This window comes from Chaetodon trifascialis, chromosome 24 (genome assembly GCF_039877785.1).
Source record: "Chaetodon trifascialis isolate fChaTrf1 chromosome 24, fChaTrf1.hap1, whole genome shotgun sequence".
In the NCBI taxonomy this organism is placed as follows: domain Eukaryota; kingdom Metazoa; phylum Chordata; class Actinopteri; order Chaetodontiformes; family Chaetodontidae; genus Chaetodon; species Chaetodon trifascialis.
The window spans coordinates 14831490-14854490 of NC_092079.1; the positions used below are offsets into that span (position 1 = coordinate 14831490).

The 23001-nt window shown below is 44.9% G+C and overlaps 2 protein-coding genes across 3 annotated transcripts; both read left to right on the forward strand.

The window, feature by feature from the left end:
• The first annotated feature begins 2135 nt into the window (after positions 1-2135).
• Positions 2136-10025, forward strand: LOC139327942 (NLR family CARD domain-containing protein 3-like). Its single transcript, XM_070958010.1, has 6 exons — positions 2136-2302; positions 2454-4236; positions 4322-4495; positions 7861-8034; positions 9016-9062; positions 9231-10025. Exons 1-6 carry the CDS (start codon positions 2266-2268, stop codon positions 9803-9805), a joined length of 2790 nt encoding a protein of 929 aa, XP_070814111.1. The 5' UTR covers positions 2136-2265; the 3' UTR covers positions 9806-10025.
• A 2752-nt stretch (positions 10026-12777) lies between these two features.
• On the forward strand, positions 12778-22865 carry mlpha (melanophilin a). Of its 2 annotated transcripts, none has more exons than XM_070957870.1 (14): positions 12778-12914; positions 15354-15575; positions 16002-16114; positions 16416-16460; positions 17034-17092; positions 17178-17267; positions 18083-18185; positions 18438-18631; positions 18876-18956; positions 19046-19279; positions 21819-21980; positions 22129-22185; positions 22456-22504; positions 22621-22865. In XM_070957870.1, exons 1-14 carry the CDS (start codon positions 12805-12807, stop codon positions 22659-22661), a joined length of 1560 nt encoding a protein of 519 aa, XP_070813971.1. In that variant the 5' UTR covers positions 12778-12804; the 3' UTR covers positions 22662-22865. The 2 variants fall into 2 exon arrangements, with proteins under 2 accessions (XP_070813971.1, XP_070813972.1); XM_070957871.1 differs by having other exon boundaries at positions 18086-18185.
• The last annotated feature ends 136 nt before the right edge of the window (positions 22866-23001 follow it).

Sequence of the window (23001 nt, forward strand, 5' to 3'; positions counted from 1 at the left end):
TGTTCGGACCGCAGAACGCTCTCTGAGGTGATGTTTTCTGGTCAATGACGGGAAATGATTGAATGTTATTACAGTGGAGGTTTAATTCCAGGTGTTGCTGTGAAATAATCAGCTGCATCGAGTGGTTTTCTGCAGGGACTCTGTGGATGGAGACACTGTCAGACCACATCAGTCCGTCTCAGTCCTTCAGTGGGTCAGTGGATGATTTCAGCTGATGTGCACATGAATGATTTGTGTTTCCTCTCCAGATCAAAGTGTGTGTGAGCTGACGTGAGTTCAGCAGCATGAATCGGTGTGAGGACAGAGAGGAGGGAGTCCGTCCCTCTAAAACCAGTCCGTGTGGGGACGATGACGTCCAGACCGAAGCTCAGAGGTGAGACGAGGGTCTCTGACTGTCCAGGACTCGTCTCCATGTCAGAGCACTCCAATCTGTCCACCATCATTATTCACACTCAAAGCTCTGTGTGTGTTGTGTTGAAGGCCAGAGCAGCAGGACCCACCAGACTCTGCTGGACCTGGACCTGGACCTGGACCTGGACCTGGACCTGGACCTGGACCTGGACCTGGACCTGGACCTGGACCCGGACCTGGACCTGGACCTGGACCCAGCTGTGTGTCCTTCAGGAGTGACCGGTCAAAGGGAGTCATCATTAACTTTAAACAGCAACATGTCTCTGACAGACAGTAAGTTGTTCTCAGTGTTAAACTCGTGTTGGACAATTTAACCTGAAATGTCCATATGTCCTCCTCATGTTGTCCTCTGCTGATGTTTGTCTTCATTAAATCCAGTCTGACCAGTTGTCCTTCTGATGTTCATGTTGTCCTCGAATGATGATGAAGGTTAGAGCTAGATGAGTGTTAAAGGACATTTGTCCAGTCTGTCCCTAAACAGCACTGACATGTCCACATGTGGACACTGAAAGCTGAGGATAATGGTGGTCTTCCTGTGTGTCTGACAGGACCTATGGTAGACAAACCTCTGCTGGACCTGAACCTGAACCCAGCTGTGTGTCCTTCAGGAGTGACCGGTCAAAGGATTTCCTCTTTGACTTTAAACAGCAGCATGTCTCTGACAGACAGTAAGTTGTTCTCAGTGTTAAACTTGTGTTGGACAATTTGACCTTTATTTTCAGCGTCGTTCTTCTTCTCATTGGTTTCTATCCTCACATGTGGAAGCTGCCCAGTATAACCAGTCTTCAGCTCTTGACTCCAGTTGAACATTTCCTCCACACACACGTTCTGACTGATGACTGCATGAGTATGAAACAGTGACTTGATCGAGGCTAACAGATGCTAACGAAGGCTAACCCTGATTCCACTGAGTTCCTCCATCAAATCAACATGTTGTGCTTTTCAGTCATGTGACAACACAAACACAAACATGTCAGTGATAACAGCTGGACTGAGATCAGCTGCTGTGAAACACAGAGTGAAGCAACACAGAGAGTGTGAGGAAACACACAGTCTGTCTGTGACTGATGCTGCTGATGGAGTCACAAAGTAAAGAACAACACTGACGGCGGCATCATGGCGCCTCACATCAGGCTGGAGTTGTGCCTCTGTGAAGACATCTGATGCAGAGAAGGGTGTTATGGGTAACTAAAGGCTGCAGGAGCTCAGAGAGGAGACAAAGCTCAAAGATGTGTTGTGTCCAACAAGTGGACGAGAAGAAAGACAGGTTGTCCAAGAATAAAAGAAAGAGCCAGAACAAGTTGTGTGAGCAACAGCTGCAGCTGTTTCCTTCATGTCGTCCAGAGAAGAACGTTCCAGCTTTCATCTGAAAAGGACCTTCAGCAGGTGTTTGTCTCTGTGTGTACGGACATGATGTGAGCTAATTCCTCATGATTCGTCCACAGAGTCCACCAGGAGAGCTCAGAGGTTCCCAGTGGTCAGTCTGCCCAGCAGCATCAGACTCACCTGGACTCCATATTTCTGGTCTGTACATGCTGCTTTCACATCTGTTCTGTCCATAATAATGTCCACGCTGCACTTTTTAGACCAGTGGACTCTCAGTCTGTCCGACATGGATCTGATGTTTGCTTCCATGATTTCACTTTGTGTCATTCATATCATCTTCTGTTCCAGCTGCTGGAGGAGAACATTGTCTCTTTTGTGAGGAACGAGCTGAAGAAGATCAAGACGGTTCTGAGCTCAGATTACCCAGAATGCTTAGAGAGTCAGGGGGAGGATGAGGATGAGGATGCAGAGCAGAGGAGGAGCAGCAGAGAGGCATTTCTGAAGATCACGCTGCACTTCCTGAGGAGGATGAAGGAGGAGGAGCTGGCTGAGCGTCTGCAGAGCAGTAAGAGGATTTCTCTAAAGGTTTAACTGCTGGATCAGTGAACATTCACTGATGTCCAACAGATGGACAAAATATGTTCAGACAAGGACATTAAATTCTCATCTGAACTTTATCAATCACTGACTGATTTATTTGTTGTGTCTTCATTCAGGAAGTCCTGCTGGTGTTTGTCAGCGTAAACTTAAACGCAACCTGAAGAAGAAGTTCCAGTGTGTGTTTGAGGGGGTCGCTAAAGCAGGAAAGCAGACCCTCCTGAATCAGATCTACACAGAGCTCTACATCACAGAGGGAGGGACTGGACAGGTCAATGATGAACATGAGGTCAGACAGATTGAAACAGCATCCAGGAAACCACACGGACCAGAAACCACAGTCAGACAAGAAGACATCTTTAAAGCCTCACCTGGACGAGATGAACCAATCAGAACAGTGATGACAAAGGGAGTGGCTGGCATTGGGAAGACGGTCTTAACACAGAAGTTCACTCTGGACTGGGCTGAAGACAAAGCCCACCAGGACATTCAGTTCATGTTTCCATTGACTTTCAGAGAGCTGAATGTGCTGAGAGAGAAAAGGTTCAGCTTGGTGGAACTTGTTCATCACTTCTTTCCTGAAACCAAAGAAGCAGGAATCTGCAGGTTTGAAGAGTTCAGGGTTTTGTTCATCCTTGACGGTCTGGATGAGAGTCGACTTCCTCTGGACTTCACCAACAATAAGATCCTGACTGATGTCACAAAGTCCACCTCAGTGGATGTGCTGCTGACAAACCTCATCAGGAGGAAACTGCTTCCCTCTGCTCGCCTCTGGATAACCACACGACCTGCAGCAGCCAATCAGATCCCTCCTGCATGTGTTGACATGGTGACAGAGGTCAGAGGGTTCACTGATGAACAGAAGGAGGAGTACTTCAGGAAGAGGTTCAGAGACAAGAAGCAGGCCAACAGAATCATCTCCAACATCAAGACATCACGAAGCCTCCACATCATGTGCCACATCCCGGTCTTCTGCTGGATCACTGCTAGAGTTCTGGAGGATGTGATGAAGACCAGAGAGGAAGGACAGCTGCCCAAGACCCTGACTGAGACGTATATCCACTTCCTGGTGGTTCAGTCTAAAGTGAAGAACATCAAGTATGATGGAGGAGCTGAGTCAGATCCTCAGTGGACTCCAGAGAGCAGGAAGATGATTGAGTCTCTGGGAAAACTGGCCTTTGAGCAGCTGCAGAAAGGAAACCTGATCTTCTACCAATCAGACCTGACAGAGTGTGGCATCGATATCAGAGCAGCCTCAGTGTACTCAGGAGTGTTCACACAGATCTTCATAGAGGAGAGAGGACTGTACCAGGACAGGGTGTTCTGCTTCGTCCATCTGAGTGTTCAGGAGTTTCTGGCTGCTCTTCATGTCCATCTGACCTTCATCAAGTCTGGAGTCAATCTGCTGTCAGAAGAACAAACTACCTACCATGAATCTGCAGAGACACACTTCTACCAGAGTGCAGTGGACAAGGCCTTACAGAGTCCAAATGGACACCTGGACTTGTTCCTCCGATTCCTCCTGGGTCTTTCCCTGCAGACCAATCAGAGTCTCCTACGAGGCCTGCTGACACAGACAGGAAGTGGCTCAGAAACCAATCAGGTAACAGTCAAGTACATCAAGAAGAAGATTGTAAAGACTCCCTCTGCAGAGAAAAGCATCAATCTGTTCCACTGTCTGAATGAACTGAACGATTGTTCTCTGGTGGATCAAATCCAACAGTCTCTGAGTTCAGGAAGTCTCTCCACAGATAAACTGTTTCCTGCTCAGTGGTCAGCTCTGGTCTTCATCTTACTGTCATCAGAAAAAGATCTGGACGTGTTTGACCTGAAGAAATTCTCTGCTTCAGAGGAGGCTCTTCTGAAGCTGCTGCCAGTGGTCAAAGCCTCCAACAAAGCTCTGTAAGTACAGAGATAGTGAAGTTTCTTCATCAATAAATACTCTGATATCTAACTGACTGTTTGCTTCCTTCCTGTGTCTCTTCAGACTGAGTGTCTGTAACCTCTCAGAGAGAAGCTGTGAAGCTCTGTCCTCAGTCCTCAGATCCCAGTCCTCCAGTCTGAGAGAGCTGGACCTGAGTGACAACAACCTGCAGGATTCAGGAGTGAAGCTGCTGTCTGCTGGACTGGAGAGTCCACACTGTGCACTGGAAACTCTCAGGTCAGATCAAGTTACTGTTTGTATTGACAAGCTTAGAGGCTGTATCACATGTAGCTCTGGAGGATGAACTACAAAGTAAGTTTGACAAAGCAGTTTTCTTTGTGAACTGAGGTTTCCTTCATCAGCCTCCGTGCAGATTCCTGTAAAAAGAGACGTTTGGTTCATCAACACTGTCGCTGCAAATGAGACAAGAGAGACATGCTGACAGAAAACTACGAGCCGATGATAAATAACAAGAGACTCATTAGTTGTTCTATTAGCTGCAGTACCAGCAGTGTCACATGAAACTGACAGTAAATCAGGACCAAACATAAAACCAGAATCCAAAGTGGTCTCTAAATTCTGTACCTTCATCATTCTTTTAGTTTGTTGAAGATCTGCTGTGTCAGATTTAAAGTGTTAATATGACCTGAAGCAAACAGGGACAAAATGATTGATTAGTTCAGCCCTCTGGTTGTGTTTTTCTCTCGGTTTCTTTGTAAAACAAACAGCCGGCGGTGCTCATGCGGTGGATTATGAGCTGTAGTTTCCCCATGAAACACACCGACCTCTTTGGCTGTCACAGTCCCTGTCACTACCCGGCCTGAGTGGGTAATCCTGACCACAACCCATCCTCAGATCAGGCAGTGATCATCCCTCCCACCTGGCCTGGTGCTGCTCCACCCTTTGCTAACGGAGTGTCTCTGGGCTGGACAGAGCGGACAGGCCAGAGTCCATGGCACCACCTGCCGCCGGGTGCCCGTCCACACGCACCGAGCCTGGAAACATCACTGATGCGGCAGGGCAGCGTTTGTTGTCAGATCAAGTTACTGTTTGTTGTCAAAGTGTTGACGTCTTTCTTTAACCTCAGAAGTCCACACATTTGACACAGACATTCATTGATTGGCAGATGTTTTCTCTCGATGTACCTTTTATTAGTGAAGTCTGGCTGAGATGGAAATTCTCGTTTATGTTTTGTTGTCATGTGACTTTGATTAGTGGACGTCACTTTATTCCTGATTCAGTCATGATTAATTAGCACAAAGGTGTCGCTGAGGACCTCAGGAAGTGAAGTGTCGAGTGTGAAAGTAGTTGACCTTGTAGTGTGTACTACCTTAATTTGATGTTGCATTCGTTGATAAAATATCGGGGCACCACCTTCCTCAGCTAAGAAGGACTGCAGAAATTAACTGCTATAACGCTGATAAATACTAACGAATGAACTAACAGTAAACCAATTTGATAACCTGAAGTGTAAATTCTGGATACAGGGATCGTAGATATTCAGTTCAAAAGGACACCGTCTAACCAGGACTTAAATCAAAATATCATTTATTAAGCAGAATTGTGGATAATGGATAATGTACCATGAATAATAAGACAGAAGATGGGAGGTGATATGACAGAACACACAAGAAACTTATGGCAACACAATGGTAAATAAATTGGCGATAGTGAGAGGCAGTCGAAAGGGAATAACGGGGACGCGAACGCAGAGTTAAGGGAATGAACGATTAAAGGAGAGAATTTGGACGAATTGACCGTCTCTTAACCTCACGGACCAACTCTTATTCAAACCCGCTCAGCGTGTCTACTTGGTTGCTGGCGTCCCGTTGTGCTCTGCTCCGAACTGGCTCGACGACGTTCCAGATGTTCGTCCGTGGCTCGATCTGCTTGGCGTTCTGGTGGAAAGCCCAGGCCCCAAGATGACGAGCTGGTGCTGAACGGGGCGTCTCTGGAACTGGTTCTGCGGTGTCGGTTACAGATGAGGGACTGCTCCGGATGGTTGTGAACTGGACCAAGGATCAACAGCTGGCTGCAGGGTTTGGTTCGGTTGAGTCCGTGACGGACTATTTTAGACTGATAGTAACAAAATTAAGAGTCTCTTCGATGGCCGGTCGAAGAAGGCTACAAAATTAGTATTACTTGCCTAAATTTACTGATGTAAAAAAACAAAACGTTTGGCTAACGAGAAAGTTAACTTTGAAGCTTACGGCAAATTATAGGAATACATCTTCTGAAGATAATTTACGCTACTCGGAATGGCTTGGAGTAGCTCGAAGACGAAAACTTAAGGAGCAAAACGACTGTGCAAAACTTAAGACAAAAGTAAAGAAAAGAACTCAGCTGAGAGTAACTAGACGTGGAAAGAAACAAAGGAACAGAACTAAAACCAACTAACAAAAACCAAAAATCAACCTGAGTAACGCGCACTACACGCAGTTTTTAAAGGTCGCTCCGGGGTGTGTCGAAAGGCAGGCCATCGAATCACGTGAGACGGTCTGTGACGCGCGATCGCCTCATGGAGCTGCACTAATCAATGAATCATACGAGGGGCTCATCTGCTTCTCACTGTGGTCAATCACATATAATTTCAATGACAAAATTTCAATGGCATTTCAACATTGTTCACAGCATGTATTAGACACTTTCTATGGTTGGATGACAACATTAAATGGTAATCATGGTACAGTTTCATCTCAACATGTATAATGATTCAATGTATAACTAATACACGAATAAAGATACAGGAATAAAGAAGGCAGACTATATTTGCCAAAAATGATTATCACGATTACGGTTACTTATCGATAAATGTGCCAAGTCAAGCATATTCAATCTGATGGTTAGGAAACTCTGGATGGCAGTATGGTTTTGTGGTGACAATTCAGACAAACTTTTATAAAACCGTTAAAATCACAACTTGGTCATACTTCAGGTCAGAGATATTGGGAAAACATCAATATTATGCGTACAACGAGTCCTGTAGGTTGAAAACATGAAAAGTTAAGTTTAACATAAAATCTGGTTATCCTGGGGTATTGAGAAAAAGCACACAAACATGAGTCACTAGTTGCTTCAAGGGATGTCCGGTTTACGACCATCAGCATTTGCTGATGTTCGTGGATTCCTCTGAGGCCTGCCATTTGTCTCTTCAGGCAGCCTTGTTGTATGGAGTCCTCAGGCTATTGGGGGAGTAATTAGCATAGAGTGGGACATCCTGGTTTAGAGATAGGCGTTGACCTTTTGGCTCTCTTTCTTCAGTGTGTTAGTAAAGTAGTTTACTGAGCCAGACTTCCTGTCTCTCTTCGAAATCAGATTGCATTATAGGTAAACCAGATGGTCTATAATTCAATCAGTTGGCGGGTTTACACCTCCATTTCCCTTGAGTATCACCAGAAAAGGAGGGAAAGAAGGGGTCAGTTAAAGGCCGGTTCTGCTACAACCTGAAACACAGAAACTGTTGAGAACATAATAAATGTGTTGTAACTCCTCCCACCTGATGCTGCTCAGCCTATCAGATCTCTGCATTGTGAGAGCAGCGATTGGACAGACACAGCAGGACCCTCAGATGATCTTCCGTGTGTTGTTGTGTGTGTTTTCAGGCTGTCAGGCTGTCTGATCACAGTAGAAGGTTGTGCTTCTCTGGCCTCAGCTCTGAGATCCAACCCCTCCCATCTGAGAGAGCTGGACCTGAGCTACAATCATCCAGGAGACTCAGGAGTGAAGCTGCTGTCTGCTGGACTGGAGGATCCTCACTGCAGACTGGACACTCTGAGGTATGAAGAGGCTTCTGCAGCCACAGTCAGTCAGTGTGAAAGAGGAGGAAGAGCTGGAAACATGTTGTCTGTCTTTTTGCTTGATGGTGGACGTGAGTGAGACATGAACAGTCAGACATGTAGGAAACCTTTGTCCTTTGATCACAACATAAACACTGGTTGAACATGAAAAGGACATATTTGTGTTGGAGGTCTCAAGGAGAACATCTCCAGGAACAAACATGATGATGACCTGTTGGTCATCATTGATGCAGTTTGGACTGATCTCTGCATGGTCAAAAAACTGTCTGTCGGTGTGACAAATGTCCTTTTTGTCCTCAGAGACATAAAAACAAGCTTCCAATAAGTCCAAGCAGTTCTTTTTGAACATTCAAGTGTTTTTCTCAAAATGTTGGACTGTTCCTTCATCAGTGGACAACAATTGGACTGAACATGGTCTTCACAGCAAACATGGCTTGTAAATATTTCCATGTGCAGACATCAAGTGGCTCTTCTTGTTCTGGTGAACTTCAGGAAGTTTGACATGAAAAGATTTCCACCCAACAGAGTCATGATGACTCGTCTCAGATGTTGAATTCATTGACAGTTTTCACACTTGTAATGAAGACATGAAGCACGGTCACATGTGGGACATGACGAGGACAAGCGTGTCCAACAATCAATGATTAAAGCTCTGCTGGTTTGTTGAGTGAAGACAAAGTCAGACTGATTATTGATCATCACAGGTGGGAGAGCAAGAGAGCGATCAATGAGTGAAGCAGCTCAGAATAGAAGTCAGCAACAGATTGAAATGAGGAAATGAGCTGATGAAGGCAGATTTAATGATGAGAGAATCAGTGTCGCTGTCAGTGTCTGAGCAGAGCTGAAGAGGGAGAAGCAGGCCGCATCAACATGTTGTGTTTGTTTGTGTGAGAGTGATGTAACGTCCATGTTTGCATGCTGAAAGAGGAGGTGCTGCTCTGACCCCCCTCCTCCTTTCAGGGTGGAGCCTGCTGGAGTCCGATGGTTGAGACCAGGTCTGAGGAAGTGTAAGTGTGTCTTTCATTTGACTGATGACAACAAAGCAGAGCACATTCAGCCATCTTCAAACTGTGACATCACTCATTCACATCTCTGATGTCATCATCAAACTGTCCATCAATCAACAGCTGATCGATCAATAACTGCAGCTGTTTTCTTCTTCTTCTCTCCATCAGATTCCTGTGAACTCAAACTGGACACAAACACAGTGAACAGAAACATCAAACTGTCTGACAACAACAGGAAGATGACACATGTGGAGGAGGATCAGTCATATCCTGATCATCCAGACAGGTTTGACTGGTGGCCTCAGCTGCTGTGTGGAACTGGTCTGACTGGTCGCTGTTACTGGGAGGTCGAGTGGAGAGGAGAAGTTTATGTATCAGTGAGTTACAGAAGAATCAAAAGGAAAGGAGACAGTGAAGAGTGTGTGTTTGGACGGAATGATCAGTCCTGGAGACTTTACTGCTCTGATGGTGGTCATTACTCTGTCCGTCACAATAACAGAGAAACATCCATCTCCTCCTCCTCTTCTTCCTCTTTCTTCTCCTCTGTCTCTCACAGAGTAGGAGTGTATGTGGACTGTCCTGCTGGCACTCTGTCCTTCTACAGAGTGTCCTCTGACTCACTGATCCACCTCCACACCTTCAACACCACATTCACTGAACCTCTTTATCCTGGCTTTGGGTTCTGGTTCAGTCCCTGGTCCAGTTCCAGGTTTGGTTCCTCAGTGTCTCTGTGTCCTCTGTAGGAGGGACAGTCTCCTCCTGTTAGAGAAACACTGCTGAACAGATCAGTTGAGTCTGTGCAGGATCTCAGTCACATCAGTCTTTCAGGTTATTGGAATAAATTGATCAATGAATTTGTTGAAACGATTGAAAAGATTCCTCATTTACTTTGTAAACTTCTTCCACTTCCTGTCCTTTAAAGATGGACGCTGTGATCATTAAAGTGTGGAAACTGTTGACTTGAACCTTCAGCTGTGTGTTGATTTCACTTGTGGATCTTGTTGCAGTCAAAGCTGAATGTTGCTGTGAGTGTTTTATGGTCTTTCTTCAGGTCAGGACTGCTGACCGGACTCAGCTGAAAGATACGAGACACGTTTCTGATGCTGTCGTCCATAAAGAAACGGTTTTTCCACTTTGGTGTAGAAGAACTCAGCGGGTCTTCAGAGCCGTGACTGGAACCACATCCGACACCTTTGGGATTAACCGGAGCGCCGACTGTGAGCCAGACCTGATGGCCGACATCAGCGTTGGACCTCAGTGATGCTCTGGTGTCTGATCGGGATCAAACAGCAGCTTCAATATCTGCTGCAAAGGCTGAGCGCAGAAGACTGGAGGCTGATGTGCAGCACAGTCATGAACACGGTGTCACAGTCACGTTAATCACACACTGAGTGAAAGTTCGGCCGTCCACATACTTTTGGCCACAGTGTGACAAACAGCCAAAGCGCAGACTGAGATGAAGCTGCTCTCTTTAGTTCAGTGAAGGTGTTTTGTCCTGTCAGGTTTGGAGTTGCCGACGCCTTCATGAAACTGTGCAGATTGTCCAGTTCTTCTAGTCCAGCAGGGGGCAGCATCATCCCACTGATGAAGAGGAGGAATCAAAGTGACTGAGATGAATGGAAACAGCACAGAGTCCAGATTTCACACTGAAGACACGACAAACTGTGAACGTTGAGAGGAAACACACCAACAAACGCTGGTTTTCCTGCAAAATCTCTGCTCAATGTTCAGAAACTTCCTCTAAAATTCAACCTTCTCTCCATGTTTCCCACAAAATATTTCACATTTTCACCGTTTTCCTGCAGCGTCGTACTGACTGAGTCTCTGTGAGTCTCTGTGTGTTTCTGTGTGTTGTTGTGTGACTCTGTCCTCCACACGTTTAAAATATGTCACTTTTTCTTCTTAGATTCTGACTTTTCATGCACTTTATCTTCCGTGGCACGCTGGCTCGGTGGTAACACTACAGCTAGAAGGTCTCCGGTTCGAATCTCGCTGTGGGCGCTGGGCGTGTCCTCCACCATGCCTTTGGTGCTGCTGCTTGAGGAAAAAGGGGCCTTTCTGTGTGGCGTTTGCATGTTCTCCCCGTGTTCACCCGGGGTGTCCTCCATAAAAAGAAGGGTTAGGGAAGATCACCACCTGACCAATGCTGACGAAAAGGAACTGGTCCCCGGGCGCTGGTCCACTGGCAGCCCACCGCTCCTGGTCTGCCGTGGAGGAAGGACTGACAGGTCAGAAAGCGGGATGGAATTTCACATATGCATGGCGTGTACAGTTTCCTCCTCAACTGCATGTTGTGTGTAAAAAATGTGACGAATAAAGGAAATTCTTCTTCTTCTTCTTCTTAAATTGTGTGATTTTATTGTCAAATGTGTTTCGTCCTCTCTGTGTTTTAAAGACTGAGTGTCAGTGTGTGTTGGTGTGTGTTGTGTTTTGTGCATCAGTGTGTCGTTGCTGCTGTTGTCATGAGGACGTTCATCATGTGATCAGCTGATTCTCCCACTTTAAACTCAGTCAGACGTTCATCGTCACTTTCAGCCTCCTGAACACACGGTGAGTCTCTTCCTCTTTCATCACATTCATGAAATCAGATGAACTTTTGTTCCGTTTCATTCAAACTTTACTGGAAACTGGTTTCATTCAGTCACAGCTGAAATTATTTCAAGTTTCTGTTCAATAGTTTGATCTGAAAAATGTCAAATTTCATCTTAAAACTGCAAAACTTTGCTCAAAAATTCAGTCGATCAATCAGCTGAACCTTCATTAACTTCATCCAGATATTCCAAAGAAGACACGATGTTCATCCAAACGGGCTGTTTCTGCTGCTGTTTGATATCTGAATGTTGAATTCAGACAAAAGGTCTTCATGTTTTATTTTGAAGGCTTGAATCAGCTGCTTTGTTTTGAAGTTCAACATAAAGTCTAAACCTCTTTGTTTGCAGACTGAAATCATCAAAAATGACCAGTTGTGTAACGTTTTTCTGGGTGTGGCGTGAAAATGTAACTTAAAAACAGTTTGATGCCACAGCAACGTTCATATTCTGCAAAATTTCAAAATGTCTTTCAGTCTAAATTCAGTGTTTTTAGAGTCAAATATCAGTTTAAATTAAGTTTAATGAGACTGATGTTTCTGTTTCATCACATTTAACAACCTTTCAAGCGTCACAGTGAAGAAATAATTACGTTTCTACCTGAAAAGACCCAAAAACAGACGTTCCCAAACTGAGGAACATGGAGATTTTACCTCTTTTAGCTTCCAGTTTTGGTAAAATTGAGCCAAAGCAAAAGCAGAAGAATCACTCGTCGGGGCTGTTGGTCCTTCTTCAGTTCTTCAGTTTAGTCATCATCATGTTGCTCCGTATCTGCTTCACTACGTTGAACTTTAACAGTTTAACGTGGTGACTTTTCTCAAAGTTTTTCATCATATTTCGACTTTGTCTTTAAAACATTACAGGAGTTTTATTGAAATTTTCTAGGTTTTTTTTACTTCATAATATGACCCTTTTCGCAAGGCTTTTTAAAAAATGTAATCTTTTATTCTCTAAATGTATCCGTAAATCGTTGGCATATTACTATTCGTGTAACGTTTAAGGCACTGACGAACATCCCCAACATTAGCATATAAATTAAGAATATAAAGGACCAACAACAGACCCCTGAGGAACCCCACAAGTCCTGGTGAACGCTGGTCCTTTGACGATAAACCAATAAATTCAGCTTTAGTATTTTTCATAATTTCAGCATCATGGAGCGAAAACTGGATTTGTCTCGTCTGTCGGACGAAGAAGCCAAACACATCTGGGAGGTGATTCAGCGAGACTTCAGCCTCCGGAAGAAAGAAGAGGAGCGACTCGGGTACGTACTGGACTTCCATCCATCTGTCCGTCCATCTATTCATCCATCTGTCTGTCCATCTATTCATCCATCTGTCTGTCCATCTATTCATCCATCTGTCTGTCCATCTATTCATCCATCTGTCTGTCCATCCATCCATACATGTGTGCGTCCATCCGTCCATCCATCTGTCCATCTGTCCGTCCATCCATCCATCCATCTGTCCGTCCACCCATCCGTCTGTCTGTCCATCCGTCTGTCTGTCCGTCCACCCATACATGTGTCCATCCGTCTGTCCGTTGTTTCTTTTGGTACAGTATATTAGTTGTATTTTGTGGGGTATGTTGCTCAGTATATCTTTTAACAAGCCGACATTAGAAAAACATTTTCTGGTGCCTTTTAGCACCTGAAAAACTGTAGTCCATTACTAGTCTGCTCTTTGGGCTGAAACCAACAATTGATGAACCCCCTGTGAAGACTTGGCTCTATGTTAGATCCAAATCATGCAGAGAGTTTTTTATGGTCCTGTTTGTCCACATTCTCTGATGACAGAAGCAGAAACAAAAAGCCAAAGTGGAAAAGTTTCTCTTTCAGTCACAGTGAATTCATCAGTTTCCTGCTTCAAGGACGTCCCTCAGCTCACCTGTCCAGGTTTGTCCTTCTCCGTTTGCCCGTCATGAACCAAACGTCTGTTTGTTGCTCGCAGCGTTTCGATCGACGCTCATGTGAGTCTCAGAGGAATGTGATGGAAAAAGATGTTGTTGTTCTTTCAGTCGATCACGACTCGGTCACACGGACGAGAGTCTGCGGGAGAAAACAGGAAGCTCACAAAGACGCTCTGTGTTCCCCACCAAAGACTCCAAGTCCCATCAGCCCCGGGGGCGCACACCCTCAGACAGGCAGACAGACAGGAAACAGGCTCGTAAACTTTGTCTTTCGGCCAATCCAGACAAGTTCTGCTGTGAGAGAACTGGCATGTGCTCTAATCACCGATCGCTGATAATCAATCCTTCCATGATGGAGGAACAAAGAGACGCTTGTGTGACTGAATCGTTCATCTGTGTCGCCGGACGCTGCTCTGATGATCTGATTAAAACGGTGAAAATCACATTTAGACAGAAATCGAATTCACACCAAATGATTTCCCACAGTCACCTCAGACTGCAAGCCAGTAAATCAATGAAAGCCAAATACCTGACCTGATCGTGAAAGTTTGATTCCTGAGGGTGGAAAAATCAAACCCACCCAGTGCTGAATTTACCCAGAAGCCACTGCAACAAACCAGCTACTGTCTGCGCTGCGTCATTGTTTGCTAACAGCCGGTCCAAAGATGAACTCTCTCAACGTCCACAGCAGAACAGTCAGGACAGAGTCTGGAGGGTTCCAGGTTCCCTGCCGAGGTGCCCCTGAGCAAGGCTCCGAGCCAAAGACTGCCTGACCTGACACCCTGATGTCTGTTGTTCTTCTTCTTCTTCCTCCTGTTCTTCCTCTTCCACCTGTTCTTCTTCTTCTTCCTCTTCTTCTTCTTCTTCCTGAATTCATTTCTCCGTTGAATGAAATCAACTCAGAGCTGAGAAAGCCGTTTCACTCATTTCTTAAATATGTGGATTTGCAGTTTTTCAGGCGGTTTGTGACTGTCAGCTGGACAAAGACGTCTCTTCAGTCTCTGCAGACATTTATTACTTTTTATGGGCTTTTCTAGACAAAGCCGTCAATCAAGCTTTCAGTCAGTGGGCGGAGTCGTCAAATGATCTTGAAGGTTTTTCTCTTTAAATTTAGTCCTCACATCCAAAAATGTCTCCGATTTGGTGCACTTGCAGCATGACCTTCCAATGACCCTCTGGCAGCGTGATGATGTCAGCGTGGCGTGAATGTGCGTGATGGTCAGTAACTATAGATCCACTGTGGTTGGATGAGCTCACAGTTTTCAAGCTGTGGTTCTGGTCCCTGGAGGGGGACGTGGACATTCAGGATTAATGATTCTGTCACATGAATCACTGAGAACAAACTGTTCCTTCATCGCACAAGACGTTCAGCTGCTGCAGCGTCTGTTTACTGAGACTCCGACCACATCAACACCATTAACATTTAGTCCAACTGTCTCCGCTGAAGGCTTTCTGAGTTAGCTGTTAGCCGCTTCTTTTAGCAGTTAGCTGTTAGCAGCCTGTGTTAGCAGTGTAAACTGCGAGTGTAAAGCATGTCTCTTTAGCATGTCTCAGTAATGTGTCTGTACCGTGTCTCTGTAACGTTGTCCTGTTTTGTCTTATTTGTAGTTTAGTTGGAAGTTTGTCTGTTGATTCAGGAATGGCTTGATCAGCCATTATAAATGTTCCCCTTTGCTCAGTTAGTTTGGCCTCCTCAGTCTGGTCAGCTGACCTCTTATGAACTTCAGTATCATATTTGACTCCTCACAGCTGCCGCCGCGGTGCTTCGCGCTGTCTCTCTTCTCTCGTTTTCCAGTAATTTGAAGACTAAAATCGAGAAGGAGGATTCGAAGCGAGAGCTGCTGGGTTCTCAGAGCCAGCTGTCCAACTCGCTGTGCATCTGCTGCCTGCAGCCCTTCAAGTTCCTGGTCAACAGTAAGCGTCAGTGTCTGGACTGCCACATGTACAGCTGCAAGTCCTGCAGCCGCTACAACAAGAAGGAGCACGGCTGGGTGTGCGACAACTGCCGCATGACCAGGTGAGACTCCCACAGGTGGGCGTGGGCGCTCACATCAGGTACGGTACCTGACTGACGCACCAGCGTGACGTCTGTGGTGAGGAAGACTGTTAGTTAGCTCTGAGCTCGTCTACTGACAACCTGTTGTCATTGGTGTGAAATGTGCACAAACGGAGCCGACCATCGCTTTTTATTGTGGATGTTCATTTTTTAGCATTAACAAGCAACTTAGCTAACTGCTGTTTATTAGCAGGGAAGCTACTAGCGTTCATTTGAAGTAGTGTTTCACTTTCTCCTAAGATTATAGCTTTGAAATTCAGTTAATGTGGTGTTTGCTAACATGTCAGCATTGACCAAACCTGAACACCTGTCTGCTTCATCTGACTTCAGTGCTGCACCTGTCCAGGTGAGCAGTCCAGTTGAAGTCTGTTCTGTGTATATCTGCAGGGTGGTGAAGATCGGTACTGTCGGTTGGTACCACGACAACGTGAGAAACCGCTTCAAACGCTTCGGCAGCGCCAAGGTGATGAGGTCACTCTACAAGAGGCTTAACGGAGATGGTGAGTCTGCTCTGACATCACTGTTACCTGTAGGACTCACCTGTAGACGAGTGTTTCACTGACCTGTGACACCTGTCTCTCATTCAACACTCTTAATTTGATTTAGTTCAACCAGACTTCACAGAACACGTTGGAGGAAGAAAATCAAGTAATGATCGTTCAGTTAAGAGTTCTTTAAACAAACGGCTCAAAGAAAGAAACTTGTTGACTGTTCAGCTGTAGAAAATCTTTTTTTTTTGTTCTTTTGAACTCAGATGCTAAATGCTACATGCCATCAAGCCTCGCTGTGTTTCTTCTTCAGGTGGTCGTGATGACGACACTCAGAGTATGCCGGACGTCCGCAGCCGTGAGTCACTGCTGGAACATCAGCATACAAACTGTAGAAATACTACATGTAAAATCAACAATAAACTGAGGAAATGAAGGAATCTAAAGACAAAATCTGATATTTATTCTTCATCCTAAAGCTTAAATCTCTTTTGTTTTTCACAGAAATCTGTTTAATCTGTCGTACAAATCACAAAAAGATGCTTTGTTTCTTTTGACATTACAGAACAACATGGAGAGACACGAGACTTTGAGCTTAATATCAAATATTTATCTTAAGTTTTTGAATTGTTCCTGCAAATCTTCCCTCCAAGCTTGAAAACGATTGTACACATCATGTGCACACGTGATGTTCGTGTGCTGTCTTAAACGTACCTTTTATTTGTTAAAGCTACAGATGGACCTTAAAGTGAAGATGCAGATTTGTCACTTTGTTGTGAATATCTGCTTCATGTATGAACACAGACTCTCACACGTATGATCAGATATTAATATTTCAAATGAACATATGTGATTCTGTGTATCTGGACCAAATCGAAGAGGATAAACCTTGCGGTCGTTGAACGCAGACGTGTTTCCTTCGTTCCTGCAGATGCGTATAACGGCGCTGAGGACGACCACGGAGAGGCCGACGCTCAGCGCTACAAAGTGGTAACGTGACACAAAAGATGCTCTGATGCGGAATCAGACGTCACACCTGCAGCGCTCACACTCCTCATTTCTTCTCTTCATCCAGATGAGGAAGAATAAACGTCTGCTGTCAGTTCATCCCCTTGACTTTGACCCCGAGGAATATTTCCCTCATTCACGTCGACAGTCTGTACAGGTACGACAACACCTGAGGTACACGACAGTCTTTACAGGTACGACAACACCTGAGGTACATGACTAAAGTACAAGAATGTATATAAACATAAAGTGTATGTAAGATTCAGTTAATCAGGGCAATAATCAATAGTAGTATCAATACTGCTTAATAAAAAGTATTTTATGACAGTAACATTGTGAGCTACGATTCTCCTGAACACGATCCCTCTGGAACATCTTGATGGAGTTCAAACGTTCACTTTGGCTCAGGGATGATCTTCAGTGATCATTCAGATCTTCAGTGTTGATTGTTTAGATCTTCAGTTGATTGTTGATCGTTTAGATCTTCAGTGTTGATTGTTGATTGTTTAGATATGCAGTGTTGATTGTTTAGATCTTCAGTTGATTGTTGATCATTTAGATCTTCAGTGTTGATTGTTTAGATCTTCAGTTCATTGTTGATCGTTTAGATCTTCAGTTTATTGTTGATCGTTTAGATCTTGAGTGTTGATTGTTTAGATCTTCAGTGTTTATTGGTTAGATCTTCAGGTGATTGTTGTTGCTCCATGTCATGAAGATCTCTGTCAGTCCTCTAAACTCCTCTGGACAAAGGGTCTCTAAGTGAAGACATCATGTCTCTACCTGGACATTATTTCCTGAATCATAGAGAGAAATTCATTTCAGGGTTAGGGTTAGGGTAACCCTAGGGTAACCCTAACCCTAACCCTGAACAAACACTGACTGAACACCTTTAACATGGATTTAAACTGTGTGTGTGTGTGTGTGTGTGTGTGTGTGTGTGTGTGTGTGTGTGTGTAAACATGTTTTGTACAGCAGATGCAGGATGATCGAGGCTACAGGAACGATTTGGACTATGACATGTACAACCACCGAGTGAACCGCAGGAAGAGTCTGGACCGATACGCCATGAGGCCTGGTACATGTACACACAGTACACACAGTACACATACAAGGTACATATGTGAGTACCAGGTGAGGTGAAGGTGAGGTAAAGGTGAGGTGAAGGTGAGGTGAAGGTGAGGTGAAGGTGAGGTAAAGGTGAGGTGAAAGTGAGGTAAAGGTGAGATAAAGGAGAAGTAACGGTGAGGTGGTGTGTCTGTCTGTGTGTATTAACCTATGTTTCTACCTGCCTGTATTTACCTGTGTGCCTTTACCTGTGTGTCGTCAGATGACTATGGAGAGAGCAGGATGGTCCGGACTCGCTCGCTGTCTAAGATCAGCTCCTCAGTGGCTCGACAGCAGTATGTCGACACCTCTGATGAGGACGATTACCCAAGATACACTCCCATGTACCAACAACCCCCACACCGCCGCCGGAACAGCAGAGCCTCCTCCCAAGAAAACCTGGGACAAGCCCCGCCCGTAAGAAAAGGCAGCCAATCACTGTCTGTGTTTGTGCTGTCGAATATTAATGTTCTCATATTCAACCAAACACAGTGTTTCCAAAACTGCCGAAACGAAAACTGGAACTCTTCTTCTACGATAACTGGAAATGTTGTCCAAACCCAAACTGAGATTCATCATCTTCATCATCCTCATCACCACCACCATCACCATCACCATCCTCATCATCATACAAACTGATCATCTTCCTCTGATTTCGTAGATGAACGAGCTGAACAAACGCATGTTTGCCATTGAGAGTCTGTTGAGTCGCCTGGAGGAGAAGATGACACCTGCTGACGAGGTGAGTCAAGATGAAGAAAACTGTATCAACGCTTATGTCTTGATTTACTTTGATATAATTCATAGGTAAATATGCTTCTCATCATGCAGACGTCGACTTCGTCGGGTCTAAACGAGGAGGAGAAGCTGAGGAGGAAGCTGAGCGAGCTGGCGGGGAACCTGAGTGATAAGGGCCTGTCGTCGGACGACGAGGCCGGGAAGAAGTCCTTCTCTGTGGGTAAAGGTCCAGCTGGCCTCAGGGGTGGGCCAGTGGTCACCCTGGACTCTCTGAGGGACAAAGAACTGAGTTCATCCAGCGACGAGATGCCCACCGAGGCTCAGAAGGTAGGACGGAGGTTGGGACAGATAATCTGTCCCAACTTGTTTATGGGTTCAAGATCAGGGTTGAGTCCAGCAAATGGGAACCTGGAGGTTTCTGAAACTGCTTCAGTGTTTCTTCACGTGGAGCTCATCTCCACATAATGTGTTTTCTTGTTCATGCTAAATGGACTTAATCTTGTTTCTGTGAGACGGATCGAGTGTCTTGTTGGTTACGGCTCTCATGTTTATTTTTGTGGGGGGTGGATCAAATGTCCTCCTCAGTTCAATTGTCGTCGTATGGCGAGATCTTTCCACCCTTCAGTCAGAGCATGATGCAGGTCTCTCTGTTTAGCTTTTAGGAGGTTTTGGAAACGTCCAGGTCCCGTTTGTGGTGAACTCAGTGAAGGATGAGAGCTTCCCCGGCATGGCTCAGCTTATCCCCAAAGAAAACCTAAAATCCATCAGTCAAATGTAGATCAGATAAAAATGTAAACATATGTATGAATTTAAAAGGACAGTTTGTATTCAGGCTTTTGTCGTGATGAAGAGTTCTGCTCCAAAATGAGATTTTTCTGGAAGCATGTTGTGTTCACCGAATCACTTTAACTCCAAGAAAATATCAAATTAAAGGATCTCAGAATTCAACATCTAATAAGAAAGAAAAGTTCACAATGCTTTGGATTTGTTTGGAAAAATTGACATTTCAGTGACTTTCCGTCCTGAAAGGGATGAAAGATGTTTTGAAGGTGAGATCTTCGTCTCTTTCTGGGATCGGATTCAGTCAACGATGGACTGCATGACGTCCTCCCCACTAACCGGCCGCCTCCTGCGTTAGTTAACCATCTTCAGAGTCTTTGCTGCTCATCCAGCAGGTTGTGTCGATGTGAAGGTCAGCAGCTACCTGCCTGGATCCACACCTGCAGCCCTCAGTGACAAAACTCCTCTTCAGTTTACGTGGGTGATTCATGCACGTAACGTCGCTGCATTTAAACAAGAGAAAAACCTCAAAGATAATAAAAAGGCATCATGATGAACGCCCAGCACCACCTGTTTCCAGTTCTTACATCACCCGCAGGAAAGGCTCCTTTGGTTTTTTCCTGAATGCTGCCAATCCGCCAAAGTCCTCAAATTCAAAAGTTTTCATCTCGTCCGAGCGTGATGGATCTAATGTCGTCTTTTTGTTTGGTTATTAAGGCGTGAGACCTCGCTCACGCTCAATGAATCCAACAGCACGTTATGTTAACGCGTTTGCACCTTTTCTCCAGTATTTAGATGTTTGAATCTGATTTCTCTGACCGTTCTCTGATTGGCCCTCAGACAGTCTCTGGCACAGGTGATCAGTCATTGGTCCGTACCGCTGCTGTCCTGAGCTCGCTCACCTGTCCTCCCTCCCGAACAGAAATGAACCGATAAAATGGAACCGATGGGCTGCAGGCTGGTAGCTGCTGCTGCTGCAGGATCAGATGTTGTTTTCCAGCTGCTAACATCTGTCCCTTTACATGGCTTTCAGAGATCAACTGCGGCCGCCCTCTGTGACCTCACCACTGAGGTCCTGAGAACCATTAATGCCACAGAAAACGCAATGGTCGAGTACGGCCTCTCAGAGCCGGTCGACAGATCCCACTTAGTAGGCACTGACGTTAAGCAAGCAGATGATGCTTTCAGGGAACTTGAGGAAAATGTAAGCTTCAAACGTGAACTGCACTCCTCCTTTAACCCTAACCTCTTTTTGTCCCAACGCCAAACTAACCCCAACCCCCCCGCCTCGTCTGAAGCATGATGGAAACGTCCGGACTGGCTTTGAAACTCCCCTTCTGCTGTGTCTCAAATTGGGCTTGGTATCTGTAAAACAAACTGGTCAGCACTGGTTCCAGTTTGAGTTTTTCGCTCAGAAAAGGCCTGAAAAGTTCACTTCTTTTCCTTTAAGAGATCCAATTTTCAGCTCACAGCCATATTTAAGTGCCAGTTTAGATTCTTCTCGCATCAGTATGAGAAGATGACCCTGAAATCTGAGAAAACAAGGATGTCCTCATGATTCATGAGAAAATAATACAGTAATTATCATTTATCTGATGAGAGAATTTCAGCGACATGAGAAAACGTTTGATGATTCAAAAAATAAATACGCATCGTAGTTATTCAGCGGATATCTTGTAACTCTGACAAAGTTTTCTTGTTACTGCGAGGAAACAGTGTGACTGACACACACACACACACACACACACACACACACACACACACACACACACACACACACAATTATTTCGAGAAACTTTCGCAAACTGTTCAAATTTAAAAAATCTTTATTCGCGAGAATGAAAACTGACCTGATACAAATAAGACAAAAACTGTTTCGTTCGTCGTGTCATCGAGGTTTTCCATCAAAAACAATCATTTTTGCAGTTTGTCGTCATTGGTGGATTTGGCCATCAGAGAACCAGTCTGTGTTTTGCAGCCATACGCAGCCCTGCTCTTATCATTATTACTGTTGTGATCAGTGATGTAGCGGCGTGTTAGCGCCCTCTCAGGTTACACAGGTGTGTTTGCTGTGTTACGTGTCCAGGTGTACATCGCTGCCGGGCAGTCGTACGAACTGGAGACGAAACTGCGCCGGCTCGAGCAGAGCGCCAAGAATCGTTTCGGAGGGACGACGGACTCGGAGCTGTCGGAGCTGGAGGATGTGGTGGCGCTGACCGCCGCCAGAGTCCAGAGCGCCGAGAGCGAGGTGGGTCCAGATGCACCTGTGCGAAGCAGCAACATGTGCTGAGCTCTGATTGGCTTGTTCACTGTCTCAAAAGTACAAGAGAATGTGTCTTCACTGAAAGATCCGTCTTCGACTAAAAGATCGCACAACCACCACGTTTGAATTGTAGGTGTCCGACATCGAGAGTAAGATCGCCGCTCTGAACGCCGCGGGATCAAGGAAGAAGGTCGGTTTGTTCTTTCCTGTTGAAGACTTCAAAAATAATGAAATAATTACAGAATGATCCTTTGAAAAGTGTCGACCGTCGTTAGAAAACCGTCAGAACACATTTATTTCTTTATCATCGGACGAACAGAAATATGTGTTTTAATTGCAGTCTGATCACCTACGTAACCAATAATTCATGATCACGGAGGATCACTGTGAGTCCAAACAGATTGTCATTCAGATTTGAATCATTTTTGATGAGTTTAAACTTGTTTCCTTGAAAAACCAGCAGGTTCCTGGAAACCATCAGAGGAAGAAATCAACTCAAGACTTCTCCAGTAAGAGGACAGATCAGTAAATCTATTTTCAGATGCAGAAAGATGCACAAATATGAGAGAAAGGACGAAATACATCAACGATTGTTTCAGCCAAGTGTTTTTGTTTTTGTTGGCAGAAAACACAAATGGAGCTCCGTGGAAATCCAACATGTTCTGAAGCTGAAACGCTGAAACGTTCGTCCTCCTTCACTTCCTGCTGTCTCTGTCCAAACGTCTTCTTTGTCTTCAGAGGCAAAAAAACACTTTTCATTTTTTTTCTCCTTTGATGAACAGAAACAGAAAGCCAAACTAAAGCGGCAATATTCGTTTTCTTTTTGGTCACATTTAGTCTTTTTCTTTATTGTAATCCAACAAACACTGATGCATGATGAAAAGAAAAATATTTACAATTTAAATTTTTTTTAAAAAGAAAATAAAAAAAAAAACAACAACAACCCATGAACTTCTGTTTTAAATGAAATGATTTGTGCAGGATTTTGTTAGTCCAGCAACAAAAA

Coding starts and splice junctions, on each gene's coding strand:
- LOC139327942 (XM_070958010.1), top strand. CDS start 2,266: ATGAAGGAGGAGGAGCTGGCTGAGCGTCTGCAGAGCA. Junction 2,303..2,453: donor GGCTGAGCGTCTGCAGAGCA/GTAAGAGGATTT, acceptor GTCTTCATTCAG/GAAGTCCTGCTGGTGTTTGT. Junction 8,035..9,015: donor TGCAGACTGGACACTCTGAG/GTATGAAGAGGC, acceptor TCCTCCTTTCAG/GGTGGAGCCTGCTGGAGTCC.
- mlpha (XM_070957870.1), top strand. CDS start 12,805: ATGGAGCGAAAACTGGATTTGTCTCGTCTGTCGGACGAAGAAGCCAAA. Junction 17,093..17,177: donor ACGCTCAGCGCTACAAAGTG/GTAACGTGACAC, acceptor CTCTTCATCCAG/ATGAGGAAGAATAAACGTCT. Junction 18,957..19,045: donor AGATGACACCTGCTGACGAG/GTGAGTCAAGAT, acceptor CTCATCATGCAG/ACGTCGACTTCGTCGGGTCT.